The following is an 11,931-nucleotide window of genomic DNA, read 5'->3' on the forward strand; positions in this document are numbered from 1 at the left end:
AATTTATCAATAAAATTTACTCAAATTAACCAAAATAATCTAAAACGCCGGTAACCGAAAGAGACCCGATTTTGTTTTTGATATTAGCTGGTTCCCCACTTTGTTGTCCAAACTGAACCAAAAAAACAAAATATCTGAACGAGAATTGAATCAAATTTTATAAATAACCGAACATATCTTATATCTGTAGAATTAAAAAATAAGATAAAATAAACCAAAACAATTCCAAAAAAAAAAATTATAAAAAAGTTTAAATTTTAAAAAAATATAATTCGAAAACATAAAAAAATATGTTTTTTATTTAAATAATTATTTTTTATATATATTTCAAGAACAAGGATATAAGAGTATTTTGCCACTTATTGAAAATATATTTTTAAAAATGTCCATTTAGTGATGGTAAAGATCAATAATGGTACTATCAATGTGGTAAACATGAAATTTCACCTATTATCTATTTAAAGTTAATATTTTCTTTTATTATGTCAAATTGGACTAAGAATAATAAGAATATATATATATATATATATATATATATTATCATATTATTCTGAATTGTTTTTTGCTAATTTTGTATTCTGTGAAAAAATAGAATAATGAAGGATATTGTCATTTTAATTCCAAACCAAAAATGTTTATTAAAAATAAGGGCACTCGCACAGGTTGAAATTCATCAGTATCTAACAAATTTAAAAATATTAAAAGCTGAAAAAGAAGAAAGAGAAATGATAAACAAAAAAGAGCAAGAGTGGTACCTGTGGGAAGAACTTTCATACATTTCTAAAGAATCAGTGAACACATGTAATATCATTTAAAAGGTTTTTTTTATTTTAATTTTTAAAATTATTAATAACTAAATTATGTACAAAAATAATAAGAAAAATATTAGTGAGGTACTCTACTTGCTATTTTACCACTAATGATGTCCTAACAATGTGATCTCAGAATTATATTCATTATTGTTTTTTATAATATAGTTTTCAATCAACCGTGATTTTTAAATACTTCATAAAATTAATATAAATTTATATAAAACATCATTTTTTATTAACTTTCCGCCCGTAGGATGGACCGATCCTAGTTTCTCTATATTAATCTATATCCACTTATCCAGTGCCATTCAAACATTTTTAGATAGCCTAAGAGAATTTTAACAGTATGTTTTTAATTTTTTTTTGTTAACATCCAATACTTCAATCAGATTTTAGATATTCTGATTTAAAAAATAACCCTCTAATATCATATTTGATGTTTTATATCACATATATATATACTCATAATAGAAGTCACTTAATTTTTTATAAGCAAATTTAATTATATTAATGATTGCTGAAAATTTATAAACTGATTTAAATATATAGTAATGTTTCTCTATGTTACCATAATTGTTTTACTATAGTCAATTATAATTTCATTAAAATTATTTGTTAAATAAAAAAATGTACAATTACAATAATTATTATCTACCAATACACTTATTCGAAATAGTTATTAATAAAAAATTCCTCAGTTCAGAGATCATTCATGTACCTCGGACGGAGAATTTACAGGCGGATAGTCTAGCACGCAGTGCCAGAAAACAATCGTTCGTTGTTCACATGGATGCCAGAGTTACCAGTTTGGTTTGCAGAATCAGTATGTCTGTTTAAGTTGATGACAAAAAAAAAATTAATAAAAAATTCATAAAATGCTAAAAATACTTATAAATATTATTATTTTATAACAAAATTATAAATTCTATTTATATATAAATACTAACAATTTTTTTTTAATATGAATAGAATAAATTAAAATATGCCCCTCAAACTATATATGCTCTAATCGATTGCTTGGCCATGTCTATATCTTTGTTAATATTTTGTTATAAACAATACTACAACTATACACGTATTAGAAAGCCTCAGTTCAAAAAAAAAAAAAAAAACTATACACGTATTACTATTATTAAAAATATATAAACTAAGTTACATATAAACATTAATAAAAAGCTGCACTTGAAAAAACTAACTAAAAATACTCTCTTTGTCTCAATAGTTTATGCTTTGGCTGGGCCTATATTGAATCACGTGTGTGAAGTATAAATTGGATTGAACAACTTCTAAGATTTTGTTAAATGATTACTAATAAAGAGTAACATTTTTTAACTATCTCTTTGTGTCATATTCATTAGTCTCAAACTGTTGTTTCTAACTTTACCTCAAGATAAAGAAAATGTCATTAGGGGAAAAATTGTTAGCTGAAAAAAAAATGTTAGCTGGAAAATGTTTTTCTTACTTATTTAGTTATGTCTTATAATCAATTATTTTTATATAAATCTAATGACATTTCACTAAAATGTTCTAACAAATGCCTTCGTTCTATTATATGTTAACGTAAATTTATGTAATTTACAAAATATATTATCAATGATTAATTCTTGGTTTTCTTTTTTTACAAAATATATTATCAAAATGATTAATTCTTGGTTTTATGTTTTCGTTTTATATCATATTGGTTTTTGTTGATTACATTTAAACTAACCGAAAACTCACATATTGGTAATATATTTAGAGGAAGAAAGCAATTTTTTTATATAAAAAGAGTAATTTTTTTATCAGAAGAAGAGCAATTAACCTCAAGTGAAAATAGTTAAAAAAATCTCAATCAAAAATTCGGCTGGTAAAAGAAAAACAGAAAATGGAGGTTCAAGGTTCTGTCCCACAGAGGCAAGACTTTCAGTCTTTGGGGGAGACTTCCAAAGTCAAGCTTAAGATAAAACAAATGGTGGAAGTCCCAAGATCAACATGTTTGATTCTTTTTCACATTAAAATAAATGGTTAAAACATAATTGTTTAAAAGAAAAACAGAGAAGAAACACAAAGGCAAATCCTTTCTCAAACAAAACAAAGGCAGCAAAGCTCTGGTCCAAATCCTCGAGACTCTTTCTAAGATAAAAGCGCGTGGGCTCCATCCACTTTGATCAAGACCCTTATTTCTCAGTAAACATCACAAACCGCTAAAAGTATAGACATTAGAAAAAAATACACAAAGGACGCAAAATTCTACTATATGTTAAATCATGCTTCCACAACTTCTTATTTATTTATTGGTAAATTTTTAAATACTTCCGATTGACTTGGTCTGCTTCCACATTAACCAGGGAAAAAAATAGATCCCCTCTATTAACGCATTATGTCCTAGTGTTGTATATAAAGGTGCATAGAATCAACTAAGTGATATCACCAACAACCTTTTTCACTTACACAGCTTTTAAGACAACCTAAACTTGGTAAGTGTTTTTGAGGGAGAGTGAGAGATCATGTCAAAAGAGATTGAGCTGCCAGGTTTCAGATTCCACCCGACCGAGGAGGAGCTTCTTAATTACTACCTCAAGAACATGGTTTACGGCAACATATCCAAAGTTGAAGTCATTGGTTTTCTCAACATCTATCGTCATGATCCATGGGACTTACCTCGTATGTATATCTAGCTTTCTTCATTTCTAAAAAAATCCATTATTCTCAAATTGGTATTAATAAGTTTGAATTTGTTTGATTACAGACTTATCGACAATTGGGGAGAGGGAATGGTATTTTTTTGTGCCAAGGGAAAGGAAGCATGGCAACGGAGGTAGACCAAGCAGGACAACCGAGAAAGGATATTGGAAAGCAACTGGTTCCGATCGTAAGATCATAAGCTTGTCTGAACCAAAACGTATGATTGGGCTAAAGAAGACCCTTGTGTTCTACAGCGGAAGAGCACCTGGAGGAAGCAAGACTGACTGGGTCATGAACGAGTTCCGGATGCCTGACAATTTCACCTTACCAAAGGTGCCTTTTTAAGTTATGATTCAGTTATTTGATCAAGTAACAGCTTAGTTATTAATCTTATGTTATCTTTTGATCGCAGGACGTTGTGCTTTGTAAGGTATATAGAAAAGCCACTTCACTTAAAGTATTGGAGCAAAGAGCAGAGATGGGAGCTAAGATGAATCAAACATGCCCAAACTCTCCTCTCTCATCTTCCGACACCATATCTTTCGTCGGAAAAGAAGAAGACATGATGATGACTTCTTTCCCTTTTCCTCAAGAAGCAGCCATGAAAGAAGCAAACAACAACAACTTCATGCTTCAAGGGCATACCGAAGAGAAACAGAGGGAAACAGAGATGAAAGAACCTTCTTCATCACTGAAGCTGCCGTGTGGGGTCTTACCACTACCGGAGCTGCAGTTACCTAAACAAGGATTCGAATGGGGACAAGACCAGTTCTTGAGTATAAGCCCATGGCTCCAGAATCTTACACCTATAGTTAACTTATTAAATTTTTAGGCTATGTAAAGAGAAAATCTCACGACAAGTTTAACTATTCTTCACCTGGAAAAACAGAACTTGTAAGACACTAAGATGTAAGATGTTTGTCTTTAGCTTAAGAGTTACCTATTGTATTTTTATTTACTGAGATAAATGTATCTTGTGTAAGTTTGTAACGTAAGAAAAAAATAATGTATACAAGTCAGAATCTTGACTGTACAATTCAATTCAGTAAAACAAAAGTGCTATACTTTGAATCATGGACTTCTCATGTATGATAATTTCTCTCGACCGTACCAAGTTTTAGATTCCATAGAATATACGAGAAGAAAACTAGAGTAATAACGATAGAAGTCATACCCATGTTGAATCAATCGATGTTGCTATTATCTTGATCGGTTACAAATCTTGCTTTGTGGCCTTTCAATGACTTTTTTCAGTTTGTGGGACCTTAGTCCCATCATTGACCGTAGACCCATTAGTTTCTTCTCCTTCGTAATCCACTCACTGCTGGTGACCCATTATTTCCAATTCTCTGACTCCGAGAAACAGGGGAAGATACACCCTAGAGGCAAAAGCGTTCTCTTTTGTTTTCTTTGGCCACAAAACGGTGACGGTTCACGCATTACAATGGAAGATTCACGTTAGCAGGCGGCATAAGTCAAACACTCAACGAGATAGAGACCTTGCAAATTCATCTTTGAGAATTAAATGCTTCTGGTTATGAATAACTAGTTAAAAATCAATTAAGAACTACTTTTAAACTCAAAACACGTATATATAATTTTTCCACACCCGTAGTTCCAACGACTAAATCTCACAATCTAGAGAACTAAAACCTAAGAGATAAATTATAGTTGCATGAACACTGCTCCGATGAATTTTTGGCTGCCTCCAGTCTTCCGCGCATTCAGTGGAATGTGGCACGAGTACTACTTGACGGAGGCTAGCCATGACGTAGTTACTGCCAAAACCGGAATCCTCCACATGAGCACACCTTCTCCGCCGCCGCAATTCTTTCGTACCGAACCTAGAACTATCACGATGAGTCCTCTTATTTGCTTGGAAATGTCATCCTTTGATTTTTCCGACGAGTACTCTAGAAACAAAGTTCACGGCTCAAATCTATTTGAACAAGGCGTCTTTATGGTTTCCGAGATTCACCTAGTCTCATCCAGTTCAACTCTAATTGCAGAGGCCTTCGCGATGCGGTTGGCTCTTTGCATGGCGTTAACCTTAGAGTTCCCTACACTCGAGGTTCTCTCCAACCTTTAAACGCTCATCAGAGCTATCACCGGCAACATTCAGTCTAAAGAAATCATCGGAATCGTTGAAGATATCCGAGTGATCTCCTCTGGTTTTGCATCAGTTTCGTTCTCTTATCTCTCTCTTTCGGAAAATGTAATAGCCGATGGCTTAGCTAAAATGCCTCTTCAAGCTTCTTTATCTTTGTAATGGACTCCTTGAATTGAGCCATCTTTGGGCTCTTTTCAGTTTCTTTAGTTTTAATGAAATTTCAGTGATAAAAAAAAAATAAAAATATATTATAGTTGCATTAAGTTCGAGTTTTGATATGTTCACAAATAACAATAACATCAACATGACAATTTGCTCAGATGAATTATTTTCAAGTAATTAAATCAACTCTAGTTGTATTCAGTTAATTTATGATCATGAATCATGAAGTAGGTAGTTAATAAAGTTCAAGCATTAAGCACAATACAAGTGAAGTATTTTAATGATAACTATCTAATGTAAGAACCCTAAACATTCAGTTTCTTCACTTCATTGAACCCTACCTAACACCTAACTGTGAAATTAATCAGACATAATTAAAGAACACAAAAACAAAGAAGAATAAAATTGCATAATTAAAGAGGTATAGAAAACTTGTCCAAGAAAAGTACATAGTCAAATAATGGCCTTTCCAAAGCTTACATTCTCGAAAGCTCAAGTCTGTAAGAATAAAACGTAAACTCCTAATTTTCATCATAAATGGTATTTAGAGACAATGGACCACTGACTCTCTTGAAAATGGAAAAATCAAACAGGAGAAAGCAAAACTTTAGACTGGTCGTGTGCATCGGATCAAACGATCAGAAAATGAGATCGATCAATCCTTTCTGGTCGAGGAACGTTTTCGTCGATCGATCAATCATGATGTCACGTTGATCGATCACTATATCTGTCCGTCGCCCATCGCTCGATCCGTTTATGTAATTAATTCACCAGTTCTTGTTCTTCATTTTAACTTCTTCAAATCATCTCAAAATTCATTTAAATTCTTGTAAAACTCACCACATTCATTAAAAAGCTCTTAACCACCTAAAGCACCTGAAAACATAGATAAAAATACTCCAGAAAACCTAAAACGACTAAAAAGTAAAAACCATGTCAAAGGTTAGTAAAAACCAGAGTATATCAGTAAGGCTTCTACGGATCTGACCTGTCAGAACAACAAGAGAAGAATGAAACAGTTTATGGAGTCCGTAGTAGTGAGCAATAAACATGGTCCTCTTTTATATTTTATGGTATGGAGTTGCCTTCATATTTGGGTTTTATCTTGAACTCAGCAACTAATGTGTAATAATGTGTGGTTTTGTCCAAACTGGAGACAAGATCCGGAAGTGAATATATATATGCAAGAATGGTGCTGTTATCATCTTCTCTAAGGAGACAAGCCATGCTGATTATTTCATAACCTATGCCAACGCGTTGCAAATTCGGCCGTGCACATTCATTTTCTTGAGATCTGAAACTTATCTTTATAGAATATAGGAAATGAGCTGTGGAAGGGAACATTGAGCAGACATAGACACTCATTGTTCAATATTATAAGTTTATGACAACCAATAGATTCCTCATTGCCTCTCTTTCCTGGTGGTGTATATAAGTATTACCTGGAGAGGCATTGAGAAGCACAACAAACACTTTAGCCTTCTCTTCGCTCATTAACAAGAGAGAAACAAAAAATGGCTGTCTCCTTCCACGTTCGATCTAACAGTTACCCCTCCAGACTTCACCCACAAGCTGCTCATGTTGATGAGCAGTTAACTCGACTGAGATCTTCTGATGAAACCTCGACATCTTCAAGCTCTTCTATATGTCAAAGACTTGACAAACTTCAAGATCTTCACGAGTCTCTTGACAAACTTATTCGCCTACCTTTCACACAACATACTTTACCTCTAGAGAAGAACAAGAAAGCTGTCGAGCAGATTCTTGATGGATCTCTCAGGATCTTGGATCTGTGCAACATTTCCAAGGATGCTTTGTCGCAGATGAAAGAGGGTCTCATGGAGATCCAGTCGATGCTGAGAAGAAAGCGCGGAGATCTATCGGGAGAGGTCAAGAAGTACTTAGCCTCAAGAAAATCCATCAAGAAGTCATTGCAAAAGGTCTTTAAGAGTTTGAAGATCAAACAAGACCAAGAGTGCAACGACGAGTCTTTGGCAGCGTTTGGAGAAGCAGAAGCTATTACAGTTGGTCTGTTTGATTCTCTGTTGTGCTTCATGTCTGGATCGAAGACATGTAGCAAATGGTCACTTGTCTCAAAGCTAATGAACCAGAAGAAAGTTACATGTGAAGCACAAGCAAATGAATTCAAAAGAGTTGACTCTGAATTCGAATCAGAGAAGACTTTGAAAATGGATGATGTGCAGATCCTAGAGTCATGCATTCACGATCTTGAAGATGGACTTGAATCTCTTTCCAAGTCCTTGATTAAATACCGAGTTTCGATTCTTAACACCTTAGGCCATTAAAGCCTACAAATTTTGTAGAAAAAATGTAAATATAATTACTTGTAAAAGAAACACATAAACAATGAATACAAGTTCTTTATCATATATAACTCTGTTCTCGTGATATCTCTTATTTTTTTCACGAATGATCATCAAACAACTAAACCCCTTCTCGATTTTCAGAAACGTCACATAGTTTCTTACCCTCAAATTTCACTATTTAATCATTTTGTGTTATGACTAAGTAAATTAAACAACGTTTACTTGTTCACCAAACATATCATGTGGCATCTCTGAACCTCTACACGGTTGTTGATATTAAAGATAACCCAAAAAGTGTTAAGTAATCCATTATCTATTTGTTAACATGCCATAATCTGCGGATACGGATCTTGCCACCATTATCACAGTTGTCTAAATATGCTTCCTTTTGATTAGTATAATCACAACTTCATAATGCCAACGTGTGTACACGGAAAGGTTATAAATATTCCCCTTTTCAGACGTGGGAGACAAAGCCAAGCTGGAATTGGCAGAAGCTATTAAGAGTGCTCGTGCGGTTACGCATTTTGTAAGATAATAAAAGCTTACATTTATTGTCTTATGGACATATTTCAGCACCTTCAACGTGATTAAGATCTGACTTTTTCATCAGCATTGTCTTTTGCTTGTCGTATGGCACACTAATCTCAAAGTTCACAGAGCAAAAATATTATATAACTCCTAGAAGATAGGCATGAGACTTGCACGAGTGACATTGCATTCAATAGCAAACAAGCCAGCCTGGAATATATCTCATTGCAATGAAACTGATCTCAATGCATTAAGTAACTGGAGATATAGTTGGAGGGAGACACTGAGCTTATATGGTGGAGATCTTTATCTTTACCATTATTTGTGTTAGTGAGAAAAAGATGCCTTATGCCATCTTGAAAGGGGAACATTGTATTAATGGTGTTAATATTTTAATCACCATGAGATTCCTCTTGCCTATATATATGTACTGACCTTTGAGGCAATGCGAAAGCATAATAAACATCTTTGGCTCTCTCAAAACTTCTCTTTGATCAATAACAAAGATCTTAAGATTCAAAACAATGACAGTTTCTTTCCATAATCGCTCTAACAGTTTACCTTCTAGATCTCACCCACAAGCCGCTCGTGTCGATGAGCAGTTGGCCTGTTTGAGATCTTCTGAGGAAGCCTCAACATCTTCTATCTGCAAAAGAGTTGACAACCTTCAAGAACTACACGAGTCTCTTGACAAGCTCATTCGTTTACCCTTTACCCAACAGGCACTAGCACAAGTACAAAACAAGATATTCGTCGAGCAGCTTCTTGATGGATCTCTCAGGATCTTGGACTATTGCAACATTTCCAAGGATGTTTTGTCGCAGATGAAAGAGGGTCTCATCGAGATCCAATCTATTCTACGAAGAAAGCGAGGTGATCTATCAGAAGAGGTCAGGAAATACTTAGCCTCAAGAAAGTCCCTCAAGAAGACATTCCCTAAAATACAAAAGTCTCTCAATGTTGTTGCACGTGAAGGAGAGTCTTTGGCTGTCTTTGGAGAAGCAGAGGCTATCACAGTTTCTATGTTTGAGTCTCTCTTTAGCTACATGTTTGGATCAAAGACTTGTGGAAAATGGTCAGTCGTCTCAAAGCTAATGAGCAAGAAGAAAGTTACAGCTGAAGCTCAAGTAAACGAATTCACTAGGGCTGATTCTGAATTTCAGTCTGGAAAGATCTTGAAGATAGAAGATGTTCAGATCCTAGTGTCATGTATTCAAGATCTTGAAGATGGAGTTGAATCTCTTTCAAAGACATTGGTCAAATATAGAGTTTCAATTCTTAACACATTAGGCCACTAAAGACTACAATTTTGTACGTAAGAGAAGATAATAGAAACTTATTCAAGTCTCAGGACATATTATTTATTTGATCTCGGACTGTTTAACCAATCAAAGAACAAGATCATTCTAAAAACAAGTTCTCAGGCATTAGCTTTTAAAAAAAAAAAAAAAAAAAAATTAAAAAACAAACCAATCGCGGGCCGCCACGTGTCAGTGGGGCCCGCGAACAGTGTAAGAAACTCACTAAAATCGGTTCTTAATTAGTAATTTTTGTAACCGATACTTAAGGGTTTTGTGGGGGCCCACGCACTAAAAAACCCACTAAGTACCCCGGATAATCATGCTCTCAGTTTTAACTTTCAACTTTTCACCTCATGGTTTAAGATTAGGTTAATAACTTCTATCCACCTAAATGACGTTGTGTCGATTATTATTTATTTAAATAAGATCACTGATTAGTGAGATTACTAAATTTCAAACGTTCTCTGTAATTATAATATGTAATGTCTGTATGTTGGGAAACATTTGTAGTGTAATTTGTGTACTTTCACATGTTTTTTTTTTTTTTTTTTCTAACCGAGTATCCTGGCCCCACCGAAGTGGTCCAGACTAGAGACCGAAGTGAGCATGGACGCTGCCAGGGCGTCACCATGTGGCTCACCGTGTAACGGTATTCGGTCTCGGGTGCTGCAGCCCACATGTAAATTTCGCAGTGGCCAAGGCTCGAACCTAGGGGCAAGCACTCCAGCTGGAGCTCCTATACCACTAGACCAAATCAACTTGGTTAGCTGGTCTAGTGGAACGACGAATACGGATCATGCCCATCTGATATCTTAAATCCACACGTTTTCTGCTGCTAATAACTTGTTCATGTTTGTGTTGCGGGAAGCAACGTAAATGATGCAAAAAGAAATTAAGAACTTTTGAGCTCCGTGTGCATGCACATGTCAAAATCGTCGGATAAGGAGCTTGTCTCATTTCTTTTGAAACGGTCGTGTAATTTTTTTTTTTTAGTTTTCCCTTTTTGTTAAAGAAATTTTTTGTGATTGAAGAAAGATCTTATATCTTTTTATTTATTGGGAAAATCACATAGATAGTATTAAAAAATATTTATCACAAATAACACGGAAAAATCCTCCAAATATCATTCATTCTGTTCATGTAAGGTTGTATCCGGATGCAAGGTTGTATCCGGATGCAAGGTTATAAGAAAAATATACATCATTCATCCAACAAAACAAAAAAAAAATCGTAATCATAAATCCTATCCTAACTCTAGTTTCCTAAATATATTAAATCATACACTTTAATCATTGAGTTTAGGTGCCCGCTGAACCTCGGGATTTCAGATCTACAACAACGCACCACGGAGGAGTATCACTACAAGAAAACATCGACATACCAAGGGAAAAAATCCCTCGGAATTTTCTGACGGAATTCCGAAGAAACAAATTTCCGAGAAAATTTCGAGGACCACCAGTTCGTCGGAAAGCTCCTCGGAATATACCGAGGGAGAACTTCGTCGGGATATTTCGATGGACTTTCCGATGGTCCAATCCTCGGAAGTTCCGACGAAATATTCCTCGGAATTTTCCGAGGAACATGCCCCTCGGAAAATTCCGAAGAACAGGGTCCCTCGGAATATTCCGAGGAACATGTCCCTCGGTATAACGGGGTCCCTCGGTATATTCCGAGGAAGATGTCCCTCGGTATATTCCGAGGGTTCAATTCCTCGGTATGTAAAAAATATTAATTTTTTTTTAAAAAATAAAAATTTTGAAATTTAAATTCGAAAATATAAAATTAAAATTAAAATTGAAATCATATTAATTAATATTTAAAGTTTCACAAATAAAAATAAAACATTCTGAGTTTTTGAAAAAAAAAGAAACTAAGGGTCTGGCACGTCCGGGAACACCTCGTTTGGGTACATCCTCTGCATCATCTCCATCATTTGCTGGTTCAGCCTCCTCTGTGCCTCATAGCCCGCCTGTTGAGCCGCCATCTGGGTCTCCAACAAAGATATGCGATCATCCTTGTCCTTC

At 34.5% G+C, this 11,931-nt stretch overlaps 3 protein-coding genes across 3 annotated transcripts; all 3 read left to right on the forward strand.

Moving 5' to 3' along the window:
* The first annotated feature begins 3,120 nt into the window (after positions 1-3,120).
* Positions 3,121-4,502, forward strand: LOC106331851 (NAC transcription factor 29-like). The gene is made up of 3 exons (XM_013770270.1): positions 3,121-3,455; positions 3,541-3,809; positions 3,889-4,502. Exons 1-3 carry the CDS (start codon positions 3,299-3,301, stop codon positions 4,306-4,308), a joined length of 846 nt encoding a protein of 281 aa, XP_013625724.1. The 5' UTR covers positions 3,121-3,298; the 3' UTR covers positions 4,309-4,502.
* A 2,731-nt stretch (positions 4,503-7,233) lies between these two features.
* On the forward strand, positions 7,234-8,054 carry LOC106333908. Its single transcript, XM_013772294.1, has one exon. It carries the CDS (start codon positions 7,263-7,265, stop codon positions 8,052-8,054), a length of 792 nt encoding a protein of 263 aa, XP_013627748.1. The 5' UTR covers positions 7,234-7,262.
* A 1,025-nt stretch (positions 8,055-9,079) lies between these two features.
* LOC106333722 lies at positions 9,080-9,982 on the forward strand. The gene has a single exon (XM_013772142.1). The coding sequence runs from the start codon at positions 9,131-9,133 to the stop codon at positions 9,902-9,904; it is 774 nt and encodes a 257-aa protein (XP_013627596.1). The 5' UTR covers positions 9,080-9,130; the 3' UTR covers positions 9,905-9,982.
* The last annotated feature ends 1,949 nt before the right edge of the window (positions 9,983-11,931 follow it).

The sequence above is a fragment of the Brassica oleracea genome, chromosome C3, assembly GCF_000695525.1.
Source record: "Brassica oleracea var. oleracea cultivar TO1000 chromosome C3, BOL, whole genome shotgun sequence".
NCBI classification, from domain to species: Eukaryota; Viridiplantae; Streptophyta; class Magnoliopsida; order Brassicales; family Brassicaceae; genus Brassica; species Brassica oleracea.